Source organism: Cherax quadricarinatus, unplaced genomic scaffold (genome assembly GCF_038502225.1).
Source record: "Cherax quadricarinatus isolate ZL_2023a unplaced genomic scaffold, ASM3850222v1 Contig1402, whole genome shotgun sequence".
NCBI classification, from domain to species: domain Eukaryota; kingdom Metazoa; phylum Arthropoda; class Malacostraca; order Decapoda; family Parastacidae; genus Cherax; species Cherax quadricarinatus.
In genome coordinates, this window is record NW_027196428.1 from 34,649 (window position 1) to 56,311 (window position 21,663).

The following is a 21,663-nucleotide window of genomic DNA, read 5'->3' on the forward strand; positions in this document are numbered from 1 at the left end:
TGATATGATACGATGGTCAGTTATTGATATTCATCATGTCACAATGTTGTGGTTGCTAGGGCACTGCTAAATATTTAATGTCATTGGGCTTTTATATGCTCTCTACTGCTACTGTTTTTAAATCTTACCTTCATCTTTCTGGTACCTGACACTGGTCTGCTTGATACCAACTCATTCTAACTAGAGTAGTTCCCTAGAATGGATCTACTTGGACTTCCTACTTATTTCTGCAACATTGTAAGTTCCTGATGATGCATTGATTGCACCACAAAAGGCCTAGAGCTATCATCCAACTCCCCCTTTTGTTCCATCCTCTCTAAATGTCCACACCACCTCAACAATTGTTCCTCTACCCTCTCTGAATAATATTTTACTAACCCCACACCTCCTAGTCTCCAAGCTACGGATTCTCAGCATTATATTCACTCCACACATTGCCTTCAGACACAACATCTCCACTGCCTCCAGCCTTCTCCTTGTAACATTCACCACCCATGCGTCACACCCATACAAGAGCATTGGTACCACTATACTCTCATTCGTTCCTCTCTTTGACTCAATGGTTAATGTTCTTTATCTCCACAGACTCCTCAGTGCACCACTCACCTTTTTCCCCTCATCATTTCTGATTCACCTCATCTTCCATAGACCCATCTGCTGACAGGTCCACTCCCAGATATCTGAGTACATTCACTCCCTCCATACTCCCTCCCTCCATACTCCCTCCCTCCATACTCCATCCCTCCATACTCCCTCCCTCCATTCAATCTTATATCCAATCTTTCATTACATTTTTTTTCTTAATCTCATCACCTTGCTTTTTCCTATGTTCACTTTTAATTTCCTTCTTTTACATACCCTTCCAAACTCGTCCATCAACCTCTGCAACTTCTCTTCAGAATCTCCCAAAAGCACAGTGTCATCAGCAAAAAAGCACAGTGTCATCAGCAAAAAAGCACAGTGTCATCAGCAAAAAGCACAGTGTCATCAGCAAAAAATCACAGTGTCATCAGCAACCATGGCAACTTCAACTTTGTGTCATATTCTTTATCTCTTAATCTTGCACCGCTTACCAACACCTGAGATTCGCTTCCACGGTGACATCTCGCATCCTTGTTTATGTGAACTTTATTCATAAACAAAATACATTAGCAAAGACACAATGGGAAGGAGAGCAACATGAAAGCCACCTCAGGGCCTACATCTCAAATACTTCATAAAGCTCCCCAGCAGTGGGTCGTGTGCCCAGAATGCTGCAGGCATTTTCCCTTCTGGATCACAGAACTGTCTCTGAAACAGGAAGCTGGTTGCTCTGGGGTCCTTGGTTTCCATGGTGATTTTTTCACCTAAGCCTTTCAGGAATTCTAGAGCACATTTAACCCATGCTCGAAAGGTCTCTGACCCTACTAATAAATTTTAGCAAGGTGGCAGTCCTCTGTCTTCTGGGTCTCTCTGGGTCTCAGTGAAACTGGTGGCCCCAACCTCTTCGACTTCAGAGTATGACAAGAAGGTGTCAGCCAACGCAGAGGCACAGGTGTAGTCCTATGCAATCTGCTTACCATCCTTCCAGGGTAGCATAGTGACTCCATTTGGACACGTTTTTCTTCCGTCAGACCACAGCCCATTACCCATTCTGCTGGGTAATGGGCTGTGGCGAGACTAATCTTGATGTCATTGACCTCCTCATGTTTGGTATACTTCCTTTCTGATGTATGACAGATGAGACCATGTAGTCCAAATTGATCTGTTAAAGCCTTGCCCCAGATGCACCTATGTTTGGTGAATTTTGAGGTGGCTAAGAGGAGAGCTACACCAGTCCCAATGGCCTATGGGTCGAGTCGAATGCTAAAAGGAAATTTCCTGAATGTAGTGCCATCATCTCTAGGAGACAAGCTTTGTCCTTTTCTGAAGCGATGTTGAGCACTGCGTTGGCGATTTTTTCCATGATTTCTTTGTCCCAGTGGGACTGTTTATGCTCCCTAGGAAGAGCTGGTCTGCTTCAAGTCAGCAAGGCTCTCCCATTGCGTGGCTGCTTCGATGAACTTGGGGTCTTGAGCTCCTAATGCATCTCTCAAGCGTTCGAGGACAATCTTCTTTACTAACTCACTTCAGGCCATACATGAAGACAGAATTGCAGGTAGTGCTACCTGTGTTGCCTTGCTCACCCCTATACCTCCTAGTCGCACTGGGAGAGTTGCTTGATCCCATTGGTAATCCTCCAGTGACAGATTTAATGCCTTAATAAAGACAGACTTCAGGAGTGCGTCATATTCACTAAGTGTTGGGTTGTCAAAGGAGGGTGCACACCTCACGGCGCGCATAACGGAGATAAAACACCTCAATTACTGGGAGCACTTGAGGTTCCTGAACCTGTATTCCCTGGAACGCAGGCGGGAGAGATACATGGTTATATACACCTGGAAAATCCTAGAGGGACTAGTACCGAACTTGCACACGAAAATCACTCACTACGAAAGCAAAAGACTTGGCAGACGTTGCAACATCCCCCCAATGAAAAGCAGGGGTGTCACTAGCACGTTAAGAGACCATACAATAAGTGTCAGGGGCCCGAGACTGTTCAACTGCCTCCCAGCATACATAAGGGGGATTACCAACAGACCCCTGGCAGTCTTCAAGCTGGCACTGGACAAGCACCTAAAGTCGGTTCCTGACCAGCCGGGCTGTGGCTCGTACGTTGGTTTGCGTGCAGCCAGCAGTAACAGCCTGGTTGATCAGGCTCTGATCCACCAGGAGGCCTGGTCACAGACCGGGCCGCGGGGGCGTTGACCCCCAGAACTCTCTCCAGGTAAACTTCAGGTAAACCTCATGAGATTAGTCTTGGCAGAGTTAGACATCTTGTGAGAAGATACAGGGCATCATGGGCATCCAGATCATTTATTTTCTCCTCCCTCCTCTTCAGGTGATTCAGTTTGTCCATGAGGACTGTGTTGATGGCCAGATAATTAAGCAGTACTCCCAATTTGAGGCTCTAGGATGGGATGGTAGTTGAGGTTTCAGGAAGGATTGTTCACACAACTGTAATTATTTTCTGGTTTGTTGTGATGATTTCACACTTGTGACTTCACCTGTTGTAGGTCCTCTAGGAAGGACTCTTCCGTACCTGCCAGAGTAGGAAAGTAGTTCTCTTACCGCTATGCAGAAGAGAAATGGAGCAAGTGGGTCACCCTACTGAACCCCATTTATGAGGGAATTTCATGCTCACCAAATAAAAGAATTGAAGATATGCTGTAGCCAACTGAAATGAAGGGAAAAAGACTGGGGAAATGCTCTCAAACTGCTGCAAGATCATATATATTTTCACCATATTATAGGCATTCCTAAAGTCTATGTTGACTAAGGCCTTGTCTTCTGGTAAGTCCCTGATGTAGGCCCTTTCTGCATGAGCTGCCGCTTCATTGCCTTGAGAGACCACAAAGCCCACTTGGTGTGGCTGGAGTAAACTGGCGGCTTCTTTGCAAATGTTTCTTACTGCTTCTTTGGCAATGAGGCGGTGAAGTGTTACCGACAGCAATGGGTCTGATTCCCCCATCACATAGTGTTGGAGTGGTTGGTATCTTTGTTTAATAAATGTATGAAAGAGGGGAAGGTACCTAGGGATTGGCAGAGAGCATGTATAGTCCCTTTATATAAAAGGAAGGGGGACAAAGGAGACTATAAAAACTATAGAGGAATAAGTTTATTGAGTATTCCAGGTAAAGTGCACGGCAGGGTTATTATTGAAAGAATTAGAGGATGAGCAAGGAGGTTTCAGAGTGGGTAGGGGATGTGTAGATCAAGTGTTTACACTGAAACATATATGTGAACAGTATTTAGATAAAGGTAGGGAAGTTTTTATTGCATTTATGGATTTAGGAAAGGCATATAATAGAGTGGATAGGCGAACAATGTGGCAGATGTTGCAAGTATATGGAATAGGTGGTAAGTTACTAAATGCTGTAAAGAGTTTTTATGAGGATAGTGAGGCTCAGGTTAGGGTGTGTAGAAGAGAGGGAGACTACTTCCCGGTAAAAGTAGGTCTTAGACAGGGATGTGTAATGTCACCATGGTTGTTTAATATATTTATAGATGGGGCTGTAAAAGAAGTAAATGCTAGGGTGTTCGGGAGAGGGGTGGGATTAAATTATGGGGAATCAAATACAAAATGGGAATTGGTAGTTACTTTTCGCTGATGATACTGTGCTTATGGGAGATTCTAAAGAAAAATTGCAAAGGTTAGTGGATGAGTTTGGGAATGTGTGTAAAGGTAGAAAGTTGAAAGTGAACATAGAAAAGAGTAAGGTGATGAGGGTATCAAATGATTTAGATAAAGAAAAATTGGATATCAAATTGGGGAGGAGGAGTATGGAAGAAGTGAATGTTTTCAGATACTTGGGAGTTGATGTGTCGGCGGATGAATTTATGAAGGATGAGGTTAATCATAGAATTGATGGAGGAAAAAAGGCGAGTGGTGCATTGAGGTATATGTGTAGGCAAAAAAACGTTATCTATGGAGGCAAAGAAAGGAATGTATGAAAGTATAGTAGTACCAACACCCTTACATGGGTGTGAAGCTTGGGTTGTAAATGCTGCAGTGAGGAGGCAGTTGGAGGCAGTGGAGATGTCCTGTCTAAGGGCAATGTGTGGTGTAAATATTATGCAGAAAATTCGGAGTGTGGAAATTAGGAGAAGGTGTGGAGTTAATAAAAGTATTAGTCAGAGGGCTGAAGAGGGGTTGTTGAGGTGGTTTGGTCATTTAGAGAGAATGGATCAAAGTAGAATGACACTGAGAGTGTATAAATCTGTAGGGGAAGGAAGGAGGGGTAGGGGTCGTCATCGAAAAGGTTGGAGGGAGGGGGTAAAGGAGGTTTTGTCGGTGAGGGGCTTGGACTTCCAGCAAGTGTGCATGAGCATGTTAGATAGTGAATGGAGATGAATGGTATTTGGGACCTGATGAGCTGTTGGAGTGAAAGCAAGGTAATATTCAGTGAAGGGATTCGGGGAAACCAGTTATTTTTATATAGCCGGACTTGAGTCCTGGAAATGGGAAGTACAATTCCTGCACTTTAAAGGAGGGGTTTGGGATATTGGCAGTTTGGAGGGATATATTGAGTATCTTTATATGTATATACTTCTAAACTGTTGTATTCTGAGCACCTCTGCAAAAACAGTGATTATGTGTGAGTTAGGTGAAAGTGTTGAATGATGATGAAAGTATTTTCTTTTTGGGGATTTTTTTTCTTTTTGGGTCACCCTGCCTCGGTGGGAGATGGCCGACTTGTTATATATATATATATATATATATATATATATATATTATATATATATATATATATATATATATATATATATATATATATATATATTATTATTATTATTATTAACAGTAAAGCTGTCCTAAATGATTGATCAAAGTCCAGAGACAATAAAGTTTCAATAAGTGTCCTAAATGAAAGCACTCATGTCATTTTCCCCTCTTGCTGTCTGTAGTCAGTTATTTTTTTAGTAAATGACAATAGTATTCTGATACAATTTTTGTGGTTACTACAGATGTTTGAAAATGGAGTCAAGGTGCATCACAGACACAGACAGGTTATTATGGACAATGAACTTCATTATTTATGTTATGGAAATAATGGCAATAGTTTTTAAGCTGTGGTAGACGGACTTAATATCTTACTCATACTACTGAACTGCATTTGCAGGTTGGCAAGAACTAGGCCAATATTGAGATAACATTTTTGATTATTTTGACTCACAATTTTACCACTATACATATTTGAGAGTTTATGTACTGAAGAGTGAGATAATTATAATTTTGTGTATTAATGAGGGTGTAGTTTTTCCAAAAACATGTTTATGACTGCAGATTCACCAATTACATAGAAAAAAACATTAATATCTGGCCTACAAGGGTCCACCATCACCACTACCACTACAACTATCATCACAACACCTATCAGCACTACAACCATCCCCACTACCACCATCACTACAACTATCACCACCCCCACCACTTAACATATCTTCTTGATTTTACCTTTGATGTACAAATGAGAGAGATGGAATAGGCAATAAGCATCCTGAGAACTCTTAGATACTTAAACCACTCACAATATTCTAAAAATATAGGAAAATTGTTAAGATGTGCATGTACTCAGCTTTAAGGGAAAATGATTTAAAGGAGAAGCTTGAAATATCTGCTATTTCTCCTTTTATGCTCAAAGTTTTTTTATACAGTAGGGCCCCGCTTTACTGCGTTTCGCTTTACGGCGTTCCGCTAATACGGTCATTTCAAATTATGACCAAAACTCGCTATACGGCTCCCCCCACCTGACTTTCTAATACGGTCACCGCGCCCCACCCGGTTTGTTTACATTCTCTGTGAGATCTGTAAGCACTAAGTCTCTCCATTATGTCTGGAAACTCCAAAAATTTAAGTGTTTTTAAAAGTTATTTCATATTTTATATATACTCGGATAATTATACTTATGTATACCTGTACTTAAATAAACTTACATACTGTGCTGGCATGCAGGTACACATTAAAATAGTTTTTAAGCTGTGGTAGACTCGGATAATTATACTTATGTATACCTGTACTTAAATAAACTTACATACTGTGCTGGCGTGCAGGTACACATTAAAATCAGTAAGTGTGTTTTATGTCTCCAGACGTCATATTAGTAATGATAATAATAATCACCGAGTCTCATTTAAATGTCGTATATTACGTTAATATACACATTTTCATTAATCCATCTATGATATTTTTTTCAAAATTATATCATAAACACGATGCATAACATATAAATATGATAAATACACCCCACAGTAGAATAAATAAACATAAATATGAGATGTCGTATATCGTATATCAATACTGTACATCGATCAGTCATTTATAACATATTTCATCTTGACCATTGAGAGCCAGGTGATGTATGCATAAGTGTTTTCAACTGCTGACCAAACCTTCAACTGGGAAAGTGTAGGATGTAACAGCAGTGTTAGAAACACAAGACTGTTGTACACAAGTAACTGCATCGGGGACACAACCCTCACTCTCTTGCCTGGGCGCAAAAAAGTGAATGCATAAAAAGATTTATGGTTTGTATAGTAAGAACATCTGAAAGACAAATTTAGTGTACAGGAGACCATCATTTAACACGGTTTTGACTGGCACGTTTTGGTTATAGCACTACTGAAGAATTGCGGGACATTTCTGAATAACACTTCATAAAATTAACTTAACATGGTTCACGAGAGGGGAGAAAATTTTGAGCGCGTCACCTGCGAGATACCACCCCCACCAACCTTCGCCACAACAATCACATTTGTACCAAGGAGCCACATACTAGAAGATGAAGAAGAACCTGAAGAAAAGCAGTTAACATTGCAGCAGTTACGTGAGGAGTTCCATGTTTCTGCTTAAAGTAGACGTTGCCACTGAAGAGGACCCTGACAAATCTAGAAGCAGCATTTTGTAATGGGGTCTAGACCACCTGATGATGTCTTACCATCAGCTCTATAATGTACTGCAGGGTAAAAAAGCCCAGAGATCCATTACATAATTTATGCACACTCCAGTGCAACCATCAACTATAGTGCCAGAACCTCTACCATCCACTTCTGCAGACAACCAACAACCAGCCACCTCAGCCTGGTAGGGCCAAAACATCCATCTCCACTCTCTTCACAATCATCCACAAACACCATTACTCACAATTTAATGTAAGAAACACTATTATTTAATTTTTCGTTTGAAGTCTTAAAAAGTAATTTATCTCAACAATGAACAACAATTACATTATTCACTTACAACAATTACAAACATAATCACTACCACCATTACTGTTACAACCATCACCACAGCAATCATCACCACTGCAACCATCACTACAATCATCACTACTACCACCATCACTGCTACAACCATCACCACTACCACCATTACTGCTACAACCATCACCACTACCACCATCACTACTACAACCATCACCATTACCACCATCACCACTATAACCATCATCATTACCACCATCACTACTACAATCACCACCACTGCCACCATCTCCACTACCACCATCACTACAACCATCACCACTATCACCATCTTCACTACAACCATCACCATTACGGCCATCACCACTACAACCATCACCACTACAACAATCACCACTTCCACCACCACTACCACTAGAACCATCAGCACTGCGACCACCATCACCAGTACCACCGTCACCACTACCACCATCACCACAAGCACCGTCACCACTAGCACAATCACCCCTTCCACCATCAACACTACCACCATCACCACTACCACCATCATGACAACCACCACCACTAAAATCATCACCAGTACAGTCATCACCACCAGCACTAAAACTATCACCACTACAAGCATCTCCACTATAACCATCACCACTGCAATCATCATTACTACAACCATCACCACTACAAAAATCACCATTATCACCATCACAACTACAACCATCACCAATATAACCACCATTATTACCACCATCATTACTACAATCATCACCTCTGCCACCATCTCCACTACCACCATTTCCACTACCACCATCACCACTACAACCATCACCACTACAACCATCACCACTACAACCATCACCACTACCACCATCACCACAACAACCATCTCCACTACCACCATCACCACTACAACCATCACCACTACCACCATCACCACTACAACCATCTCCACTACCACCATCACCACTACAACCATCACCACTACCACCATCACCACTACAACCATCACCACTACAACCATCACCACTACCACATCACCACTACAACCATCACCATCACCACTACAGCACCACTACAACCACCACTACCACCATCACCACTACCACCATCACCACTACCACCATCACCACTACCACCATCACCACTACAACCATCACCACTACCACCATCACCACTACCACCATCACCACTACCACCATCACCACTACCACCATCACCACTACAACCATCACCACTACAACCATCACCACTACCACCATCACCACTACCACCATCACCACTACCACCATCACCACTACCACCATCACCACTACCACCATCACCACTACCACCATCACCACCACCACCATCACCACCACCACCACCACCACCACCACCACCACCTCCATCATCACCATCACCACTACAACCATCACCACTACCACCATCACCACTACCACCATCACCACTACCACCATCACCACTACCACCATCACCACTACAACCATCACTACTACCACCATCACCACTACCACCATCACTACCACCATCACCACTACCACCATCACCACTACAACCATCTACCACTACCACCATCACCACTACAACCATCACCACTACCACCATCACCACTACAACCATCACCACTACCACCATCACCACTACATCACCATCACCACTACCACCATCACCACTACCACCATCACCACTACAACCATCACCACTACCACCATCACCACTACCACCATCACCACTACAACCATCACCACTACCACCATCACCACTACAACCATCACCACTACCACCATCACCACTACAACCATCACCACTACCACCATCACCACTACAACCATCTCCACTACCACCATCACCACTACAACCATCTCCACTACCACCATCACCACTACAACCATCACCACTACCACCATCACCACTACAACCATCTCCACTACCACCATCACCACTACAACCATCTCCACTACCACCATCACCACTACAACCATCACCACTACCACCACCACTACAACCATGACCTCTGCATGTCACTACCACCATCACCACTACAACCATCACCACTACAACCATCACCACTACAACCATCACCACTACAACCATCACCACTACCACCATCACCACTACAACCATCACCACTACAACCATCACCACTACAACCATCACCACTACCACCATCACCACTACAACCATCACCACTACAACCATCACCACTACAACCATCACCACTACAACCATCACCACTACAACCATCACCACTACAACCATCACCACTACAACCATCTCCACTACCACCATCACCACTACAACCATCTCCAATACCACCATCACCACTACAACCATCACCACTACAACCATCACCACTACAACCATCACCACTACAACCATCACCACTACAACCATCACCACTACCACCATCACCACTACAACCATCTCCACTACCACCATCACCACTACAACCATCACCACTACCACCATCACCACTACCACCATCACCACTACAACCATCACCACTACCACCATCACCACTACAACCATCACCACTACAACCATCACCACTACAACCATCACCACTACAACCATCACCACTACAACCATCACCACTACAACCATCACCACTACAACCATCACCACTACAACCATCACCACTACCACCATCACCACTACAACCATCTCCACTACCACCATCACCACTACCACCATCACCACTACAACCATCACCACTACCACCATCACCACTACAACCATCTCCACTACCACCATCACCACTACAACCATCACCACTACCACCACCACTACAACCATGACCTCTGCATGTCACTACCACCATCAGCACTTCAACCATCACCAGTACAACTATCACCAGTACCACGATCACTAATACCACTACAACTATTACCACTACAACCATCAGCACTAGAACCATCACCACTGCCACCACCATCATCAGTTCCACCATCACCACTACCATAATCACCATTACCACCATCACCTCTACCACCATCATGACAACCATCACCACTAAAATCATCAGTACAGCCATCACCACCAGCACTACAACTATCACCAGTACAAACATCTCCACTATAACCATCACCACTGCAATCATTTCTACAACCATCACCAATACAACCATCACCACTACTACCATCATCACTACCACCATCATCACGGCAACCATCACTACGATAATTATCACCACTAACATTATCACTACTGCCACCATTACCACTACAACTATCATCACAACACCCATCAGCACTACAACCATCCCCACTACCACCATCACTACAACTATCACCACCCCCACCACTATCACTACTACCTCCGCCATCACCACTACCACTAACACGTTTACCAGTACCATCACCACTTCCACCATCACCTTTCCCACCACCATCACCACTACCACAATCACCACTACAATCATCACCACTACAACCATCCACACTACCACCATCACTACAACTATCACCACCCCCACCACTATCACTACTACCACCGCCATCACCACTACCACCATCACCTTTACCAGTACCATCACCACTTCCACCATCACCTTTCCCACCACCACCACCATCACCACTACCACCATCACCACTACCACCATCACCACTACAATCATCACCACTACAACCATCACCACTACCACCATCACTACAACTATCACCAATACAACTATCACCCTCCACCGCTATCACTACTACAACTGCCATCACCACTACCACCATCACCTTTACCAGTACCATCACCACTTCCACCATCACCTTTCCCACCACCACCACCAACATCACCACTACCACCATCACCACTACCACCATCACCACTACAACTATCACCACAACACCCATCAGCACTACAACCATCCCCACTACCACCATCACTACAACTATCACCAATACAACTATCACCACCTCCACCACTATCACTACTGCCAATGCCATCACCACTACCACCATCACCTTTACGAGTACCATCACCGTTTCCACCACTATCACCATCACCTTTACGAGTACCATCACCGTTTCCACCACTACCACCATCACCTTTACGAGTACCATCACCGTTTCCACCACTACCACCATCACCACTACAATCATCACCACTACCACCATCACCACTACCACCATCACCACTACAATCATCACCACTACAATCATCACCACTACCACTGTCACCACTACAATCATCACTACAATCATCACTACCACCATCACCACTACAATCATCACCACTACCACCATCACCACTACCATCACCACTACCACCATCACTACAATCATCACCACTACAATCACTACAATCATCACTACAATCATCACCACTACCACCATCACTACAATCATCACCAGTACCACCACCACTACAATCATCACCACTACAATCATCACCACTACAATCATCACCACTACCACCATCACCACTACAATCATCACTACTATCACCACTACAATCATCACCACTACCACCATCACTACAATCATCACTACAATCACCACTACCATCACCACTACAATCATCACCACTACAATCATCACCACTATCACAATCACCACTACAATCATCACCACTACAATCATCACCACTACCACCATCACCACTACATTCACCACTACAATCATCACAACTACCACCATCACCACTACCACCATCACCACTACAATCATCACCACTACAATCATCACCACTACAACCATCTCCAGTACCACCATCACAACAACAATCATCACTACCACCAATACTATGACCACTTCTGACACCATTATCACCATCAAAGCTACCACCATCACCACTACCACCATCACCACTACATCACCACTACAACCATCCCCACTATCACCATCACTACAACTATCACCACCTCCTCCACTATCGCTACTACCACCGCCATCACCACTACAACCATCACCTTTACTTTACCAGTACAATCACCACTTCCACCACCACCGTTTCTACCACTACCACCATCACCACTACCACCAACACCACTACCACCATCACCACCACAATCATCACCACAACCATCTCCAGTACGATCACTAATACCACTGCAACTATTACCACTACAATCATCACCACTACAACCATCTCCACTACCACCATCTCCACAACAGCCATCACCACCACCAATACTATGACCACTTCTGTCACTATTATCATCACCAAAGCTACCACCATCACCACTACTGCTATCACTACAGCCACCACTATCAGTAATGTTTATAATTCGAATGTGACTATATTTCTAGAATCTTACTAAGAGTGTTGATGTCAAGGATAAAGCAGTACAAGTTAGACATTTCCATTTTATCTTGCATCTATTTCGTCGTTTACGTCACCGTAAGATAAAATCAAAATGAGACCAACAAGAATCATGACAGCGTTTGCCATGTTTATCATGGCCACTCTCGTGGGACTTATGTGTGTTAGTGATATGTATTGCAAAAGTGTGAATGAAGGAGAGGCAATCTCCCAGGCAATTATTAAAAAATATTACAAAATTTACGGAGCAAGGATATAAGTCAGACAGATACCTATATTGGGGTATTTTGTTTCTGCTCCTCCTCCACTTGTTAACTAGGAGCCAAAAAGCTCCTGGACCTTCCCGGCCACCATCAACATCTTTCTGGGAAGACAAAACAAAGCACTACAACTCAAACTGGAGGAGCTGGAAAAAACTGAGGACAATTTCTTTTTTTCTCATTTATCTAATATGTATATAGGTGGTGAAGGGACCTCCCATGGCGATCATGGCTCTACTATTGAAGGCGTTGTTACCCTCACACTCATTCTTGTATTAGGAAGCATTTTGTTCCTTTAATATGAAATATGGGAGGTGGAGGCAAGTGAGTCCAACGTCCTCTGTGATGCACTCATTGTGTGTCAAGATTCTCAAGAGGAGAGTTCCTTACCACCCTCCATGGTAATCCCCTCCACCCAGGAAATCCCCTCCACCAAGGAAATCCCCACAACCCAGGTAATCTCCACCACCCAAGAAATCCCAACCGCCAAGGAAATTCCCACCAGCCAGGAAATCCCCACAACCCAGAAAATACCCACCACTCAGGAAATCCCAACCACCCAGGAAATCCCCTCCACCAAGGAAATCCCCACAACCCAGGTAATCTCCACCACACAAAAAATCCCAACCGCCAAGGAAATTCCCACCAGCCAGGAAATCCCCACAACCCAGAAAATACCCACCACTCAGGAAATCCCAACCACCCAGGAAATCCCCACAACCCAGAAAATCCCCAACACCCAGAAAATCCTCAAGGGAACAAGTGATGACTCAAGGATCAAAGACGCAATAGAAAACTTCGTAAATATCTTCATTGAGGAAAACGGCTACTTTATCCAGGAGGATTTGGCAGCCCTTCCCCTAAGTGGTAAGTATATGGAATTTCTGTTCACTGTTGTTTTCGGTCGTGCTGGATATAATCCTTACGAACACCACCAACTCTGTACACTGATGACCTTAGTGGAAGGTACCCACGGACGATACAAAAGTGAAAATCTACGCTCTAGTACTCACTTTTCAATGACACTCAACAGACATGTCCTCGTGTCTTTAGAAAAGGTCAATTGCTTTAAGAAAACCTCTTTTTTCCTAACAAATTTATTGTTGTTTTTGGTGAGAATTACATATGCAAAGCAGCTAAGTCTTCAGTTCATGCTTGAACCTTTGTCAGGGCTGCTGAGCACGGATGAAGAGATATGTACTCCGTCCATTGTGGCATGTCTAAGGTACATCCATATATTTGCAAGAGATCAACGAGGCCACTTACGCAAAGAGGACGCAATAGAGCTACGGCATTTTGAGTCCTATTTAAAACAACAAGGAGAAAAGAGTTCCAGTGACCAGGTTCGATCTTTAATAAATATGTACTTCCGAGACGGAAAGTGTTCGCAGAGCATCACTTGTAACCCAGAAGGAAAATATTATGGAGGAGAGACAAGGCGTGGTCTCCCAAGAAGCCAGGCCAGGGGTGGTCTCCCAGGAAGGCAGACCAGGGGTGGTCTCCCAGGAAGGCAGACCAGGGGTGGTCTCCCAGGAAGGCAGACCAGGGGTGGTCTCCCAGGAAGGCAGACCAGGGGTGGTCTCCCAGGAAGGCAGACCAGGGGTGGTCTTCCAGGAAGGCAGACCAGGGGTGGTCTCCCAGGAAGGCAGACCAGGGGTGGTCTCCATGGAACAAACGTGTGATCACCTTTCAGCATTCTTTATTAACATAATCTTTGTTGAAGCATATTGTTATTATTATTATTATTATTATTATTATTATTATTATTATTATTATTATTATTATTAATAATAATAATAATTTTTACTAATAATATTAAAGTTTTATTATTAGCATTGTTTTTAATTATTTATTTATTATTAACACACTGGCTGATTCCCACCAAGGCAGGGTGGCCCGAAAAAGAAAAACTTCCACCATCATTCACTCCATCACTGTCTTGCCAGAAGGGTGCTTTACACTACAGTTTTTAAACTGCAACATTAACACCCCTCCTTCAGAGTGCAGGCACTGTACTTCCCATCTCCAGGACTCAAGTCCGGCCTGCCGGTTTCCCTGAATCCCTTCATAAATGTTACTTTGCTCACACTCCAACAGCACTATCAAACATGCTCACGCATGCCTGCTGGAAGCCCAAGACCCTCGCACACAAAACCTCCTTTATCCCCTCCCTCCAACCTTTCCTAGGCCGACCCTTACCCCGCCTTCCTTCCACTACAGACTGATACACTCTTGAAGTCATTCTGTTTTGCTTCATTCTCTCTACATGTCCGAACCACCTCAACAACCCTTCCTCAGCCCTCTGGACAACAGTTTTGGTAATCCCGCACCTCCTCCTAACTTCCAAACTACGAATTCTCTGCATTATATTCACACCACACATTGCCCTCAGACATGACATCTCCACTGCCTCCAGTCTTCTCCTCACTGCAACATTCATCACCCATGCTTCACACCCATATAAGAGCGTTGGTAAAACTATACTCTCATACATTCCCCTCTTTGATTCCAAGGACAAAGTTCTTTGTATCCACAGACTCCTAAGTGCACCACTCACCCTTTTTCCCTCATCAATTCTATGATTCACCTCATCTTTCATAGACCCATCCGCTGACACTTCCACTCCCAAATATCTGAATACATTCACCTCCATACTCTCTCCCTCCAATCTGATATCCAATCTTTCATCACCGAATCTTTTTGTTATCCTCATAACCTTACTCTTTCCTGTATTCATTTTTAATTTTCTTCTTTTGCATACCCTACCAAATTCATCTACCAATCTCTGCAACTTCTCTTCAGAATCTCCCAAGAGCACAGTGTCATCAGCAAAGAGCAACTGTGACAACTCCCACTTTATGTGTGATTCTTTATCTTTTAACTCCACGCCTCTTGCCAAGACCTTCGCATTTACTTCTCTTACAACCCCATCTATAAATATATTAAACAACCACGGTGACATCACACATCCTTGTCTAAGGCCTACTTTTACTGGGAAATAATTTCCCTCTTTCCTACATACTCTAACTTGAGCCTCACTATCCTCGTAAAAACTCTTCACTGCTTTCAGTAACCTACATCCTACACCATACACCTGCAACATCTGCCACATTGCCCCCCTATCCACCCTGTCATACGCCTTTTCCAAATCCATAAATGCCACAAAAACCTCTTTAGCCTTATCTAAATATGTTTCACTGTAAACACCTGGTCCACACACCCCCTACCTTTCCTAAAGCCTCCTTGTTCATCTGCTCTCCTATCCTATTCTGTTTATATATATATATACACACACACACACACACAATATATATACAAATATAAATATATATATATATATATATATATATATATATATATATATATATATATAATATATATATATATATATATATATATATATATATATATATATATATATATATATATATATGCAATAAGATCACAGTAAACAGGTGATTTCAGAATATGCAAAACAACCACTCTGAAAGAATAGAGAAATTCCAAGCGCTTTCGTGACTACTCACATTATCAAGGAACTATGAAAGTAAAGCATCCAAGGAAGGTATATAAGGGGTCTGGCCAACACCTCACTATCAGATCCCACAACGGTTAAACACCTGACGCGCGCTGGCCCAACTGGACATGTCCTTTGCACAACCCACCAACAAACTATTCTACCCAAGAAAATTTTAAAAATTATTATTTGTCCAGTGTATTATTAAATTCTTCCCAAATTCTATTAATTATAAATGGATCTAATTTATATAAACCAAAGGAAATATTCATATTATTGTCAAAACTGCTTTTTTTGAAACAAGATTCAATTATATTCCTGTCGACCATGGACTTGCTTGATACTACTTTCTCAACTTTTTGAAAATCAATTGGATGGTTAAAATCTCTTAAATGAATAAATAGAGCATTGGAATCTTGTCCAGTTCTAATGCTATATTTATGTTGTTTTAATCTTAGGCAAAGATGAATTAGTCAAACAATTTACTTCCTCTAATCCATCTTTACCTTACATGTATGGACTAATAAAAACACACAAACCAGGGAATCCAGTCAGTCCAATTATTAGCTCCATAGGGTCAGTTTCATATAAATTATCCAAATGGCTTGTTGATATTTTGAGCCCTATTGTTGGCAAAATTTCTAACTTTAATGTTAAAAACAACATAGACTTAGTTGATAAATTAAGCTCCTTGACTGACTTAAATGATTTTAACATGGTTAGTTTTGATGTTACTTCCTTGTTTACGAAAGTTCCTGTTGATGATTTATTAAGTTTCTTATCTGAAGAACTCGTTAATTATGATTTACCATTGCCAGTTCCTACTATCATTAAACTTATTACACTTTGCATTGTTGATGCAAAATTTGTATTTAATGATAAGTTTTACACTCAGAAGTTTGGTATGGCAATGGGAAATCCTCTTTCACCTGTTCTTAGTAACCTATACATGGAATTTTTTTAAACAAGGTTGCTTAACACAATCCTCCCTAATAGACCTAAATGGTTCAGATATGTTGATGATATTTTGTGTCTTATGCCCAAAAATGTAGATATACACCATTTTCTTGGAAAATTAAATAGCTTAGCCCATTCTATAAACTTTACTGTTGAATTTGAAGAAAATAACTCATTGCCTTTTCTAGATGTTTTGCAAACAAACCATACCCCCGGCCGGGATTGAACCCGCGGTCATAGAGTCTCAAAACTTCAATCCCGGCTGGGGGTATGGTTTGTTTGCAATCGTGTCATTACGATTTCTTGAGTCATGTTGACGGCAGTGAAGGGACTTGAGCTAGAGTTCGTCACGGCCACGCTAGCTGGAGATTCGTCTATAAAAACTTGCATTTGTGGTCACAGTGGTGCCTGTGCTAACCTTCCTATGGTGTACAAATATACCTAGTTGGATGAATCTTATTGTGGCTAGCTGGTCTAGAGGCTAACGCGACGGGCTGGAGTTTTGAGACTCTATGACCGCGGGTTCAATCCCGGCCGGGGGTATGGTTTATAATTGAATCTTGTTTCATAAAAAGCAATTTTGACAATAATATGAATATTTCCTTTGGTTTATATAAATTAGATCCATTTATAATTAATAGAATTTGGGAAGAATTTAATAATACACTGGACAAATAATAATTTTTAAAATTTTCTTGGGTAGAATAGTTTGTTCGTGGGTTGTGCAAAGGACCTGTCCAGTTGGGCCGGCGCGCGTCAGGTGTTTAACCGTTGTGGGATCTGATAGTGAGGTGTTGGCCAGACCCCTTATATACCTTCCTTGGATGCTTTACTTTCATAGTTCCTTGATAATGTGAGTAGTCACGAAAGCACTTGGAATTTCTCTATTCTTTCAGAGTGGTTGTTTTGCATATAAATATATATATATATATATATATATATATATATATATATATATATATATATATATATATATATATATATATATATATATATATATATATATATATATATATATATATATATATAATGTATATATATTTATATATGTCGTGCCGAATACGCAGAGCTTGCCATCTTGGCTTAAATAGCGAAGCTCATCTTGCCATATAGGTCAAGTGAAAATTTGTGTATGCAATAATTTCGCCAAAATCATTCTGAACCTAACGGAAAAAATATATTTGATTGTGTTTGTTTAGTACTAAATTATTGTAAACCTATTTAAAATATATTTAGTTGGGTTAGGCTAAAATAAATTGCTCTTGTTATAATAAGGTTAGGTAAGTTTTCTAAGATTCTTTTGGTGCAAAATTAAAAAAAATTAAATTAACATTAATGAAAAAAATGTATCTTTAAACATGTAAGAGAAAATTTCAGAAAGGACTTAATTTTAAATGAGTTCTTGCTAATTGACCAGTTTTACTTATTCGGCACGACATATATATATATATATATATATATATATATATATATATATATATATATATATATATATATATATATATATATATATATATATATATATATATATATATATATATAAACACACCCACACACACACATGCCCCTTTTGAGTTTTCTTCTATTTTCTCACTGGTTCTTGTTCTTGTTTATTTCCTTTTATCTCCATGGGAAAGTGGAACAGAATTCATCCTCCAAAAGCCATGTGTGTCTTAGAAGGCGACTAAAATGCTGGGAGCAAGGGGCTAGTAACTTCTTCCTGTATACATTACTATAATTAAAAAGAGAAACTTTTACTTTTCTTTTTTGGGTTATCCTGCCTCGGTGGGATAAGGTCGGTTTGTTGAAAAAAATTATTTATTTAATTTAATCTATTTTTTATGATCTTTCCCAGCCAGAAGAACCTATATAACCAAACTGCTTTTGTCTGTATGAACACAACTGAGATAAAATGAATTTCAGGCAGAAGATGCAGCACCTGTGTTATATAAGAAGTTGCTGACGGTAATCAGCGCTGGTGATGACGTGATGGCCGCATACCATCTACTGCGCTCTGGTGCGCCTCTTGAACCTGTTGGTGACTTCTATACCAGCGCCCTCGTCCTGGCCATCACCTGTAACAGACCCAGGATACTGAGTCTTCTGGTTGCAGCTGGAGCACCACTTACCACCTGTTCAGGTGGCCTCTCACTCCTTCAGGTGGCTTGGCGCTCGCATGATGTCACTGTCCGAGTCAGAGTTCTCGTTACTAGAGTAAGTCTTATTGATCCAGAGTTCTCGTTACTAGAGTAAGTCTTATTGATCCAGAGTTCTCGTTACTAGAGTAAGTCTTATTGATCCAGAGTTCTCGTTTCTAGAGTAAGTTTAATATGTTTATTATGCACCCCATACCCATCCTGTGGGCGGTAGTCAAAAGATTACAGAGGTACATAATTGCTCCAGGGACTGGATTCCGAAGTTTTGATAGCTGAGCAAGTTACGAAGGTAATGAACAAGATCTGGTCACAATCATGACTAAGTAACAAAGGTAATGAGCTCCATGTAGAGCTGGTCACACTCATGACTAATTACAAAGGTATTGAATCATAAACACATTAATACATGGTTACAATTATCAACAAATTACAGAGTAATGAGCAATTAACAAACATTGTGGGGAATTCATTCACTGCCCCAACAACAGATGGTGCTAGGTGCCTGTCTCTCCTCGGCAGAACAGCCAGACAGCCATTGCAAACAGCAGCAGGTTGCGCCAGGAACTGCTGTTTGCAGGAGCACCATCGACCCTCTCCAAGAGGTCGAAGAGGCCAGCGACTCGGCTAGCAGCCCGAGGGAGAGCCACTCTGGGGACGTGTCAATGTCCTGGTGACGCCAATTTGACTGAAGATTCCACGCCCTTTTTAAAGGTGAAGGTGCGGCTGCTGTCACCTCTGTCTGCTGGGAGGGGCTGTTGGTTGTTTCCACCTGGAGCCCTCCGGGTGCCCAGACACCCACCGTGTGCACGGATGTTGAAGCTTGAGGAACTGAGTGCACACTGCCTGTGACACACCTGACAGCTGCCTCGTAGTCGAACTCCACGGCGCTGTCCCTGCAGTGCCATCGCTGACATGGGCTGGGAGGGGAAAAGTACCCTCTACAGTTGGGGTGGCGCTGGGGGTTGGGTGGGTGAGGCAGGGGAGTTGAATGGTAGAGGCGCAGGGGTGAGGGATTATGAGAGGGTCACTGTTTACTACACACGGGGCAAGACCCGGGGAGGGGGGTGAGGGGCACTTCCCTACACACTGATTATGCACTGTTGTTCACACTGTCCTGCCTACAGCAAACACAACATTTATTTGTTTCCCATGCACATCATGAAAGATATGGGAATGTGACTCAACAAAACCAACAGTGTTCTATTCATCTTCACTAACACACCCCGCCCCCTCCTCCTCGGCAGTGTGGGGAGGGAATGGCACTGCCTGGTCCCAACCTGGGCACTCTCACCACACCCAACACTCACAAAACTGCACAACACTTCAACTATTTACACTGAAACAATGCACTGGGCCTGGGATCTTCAATCAACTTGGCGTCCACCAGGACGCTGACATGTCCCTAGGGCAGCTCTCCATCGGGCTGCTAACGGAGTCACTGGCTTCTTGGACCTCTTGGGGAGGGTCGATGGTGCTCGTGCAAGCAGCAGATCCCGGGGCAACTTGCTGCTGTTTGCAATGGCTGTCTGCCGAGGAGAGACAGGCACCTAGCAACATCTGTTGTTGGGGCACTGGATGAATTCCCTACTATGTTTGTTAACTGCTCATTACTCTGTAATTTGTCTATGATTGTAATCATGTCATAACGTGTTTATCATTCATTACCTTTGAAACTTGTCATGATTGTGACCAGCTCTAACTGGAGCTCATTACCTTTGTAAATTCTCATGATTAATGTTTTTGA

The 21,663-nt window shown here is 42.4% G+C and overlaps 1 protein-coding gene across 1 annotated transcript in view; it reads left to right on the plus strand.

Moving 5' to 3' along the window:
- Positions 1-21,663, plus strand: part of LOC128688244 (serine/threonine-protein phosphatase 6 regulatory ankyrin repeat subunit B) — a gene marked incomplete at its 5' end in the record, with an annotated part of 72,367 nt that overhangs the window by 27,078 nt on the left and 23,626 nt on the right. The window contains 1 exon segment of the mRNA XM_070080983.1: positions 19,687-19,977. Coding sequence (XP_069937084.1) covers positions 19,687-19,977 — 291 coding nt within the window.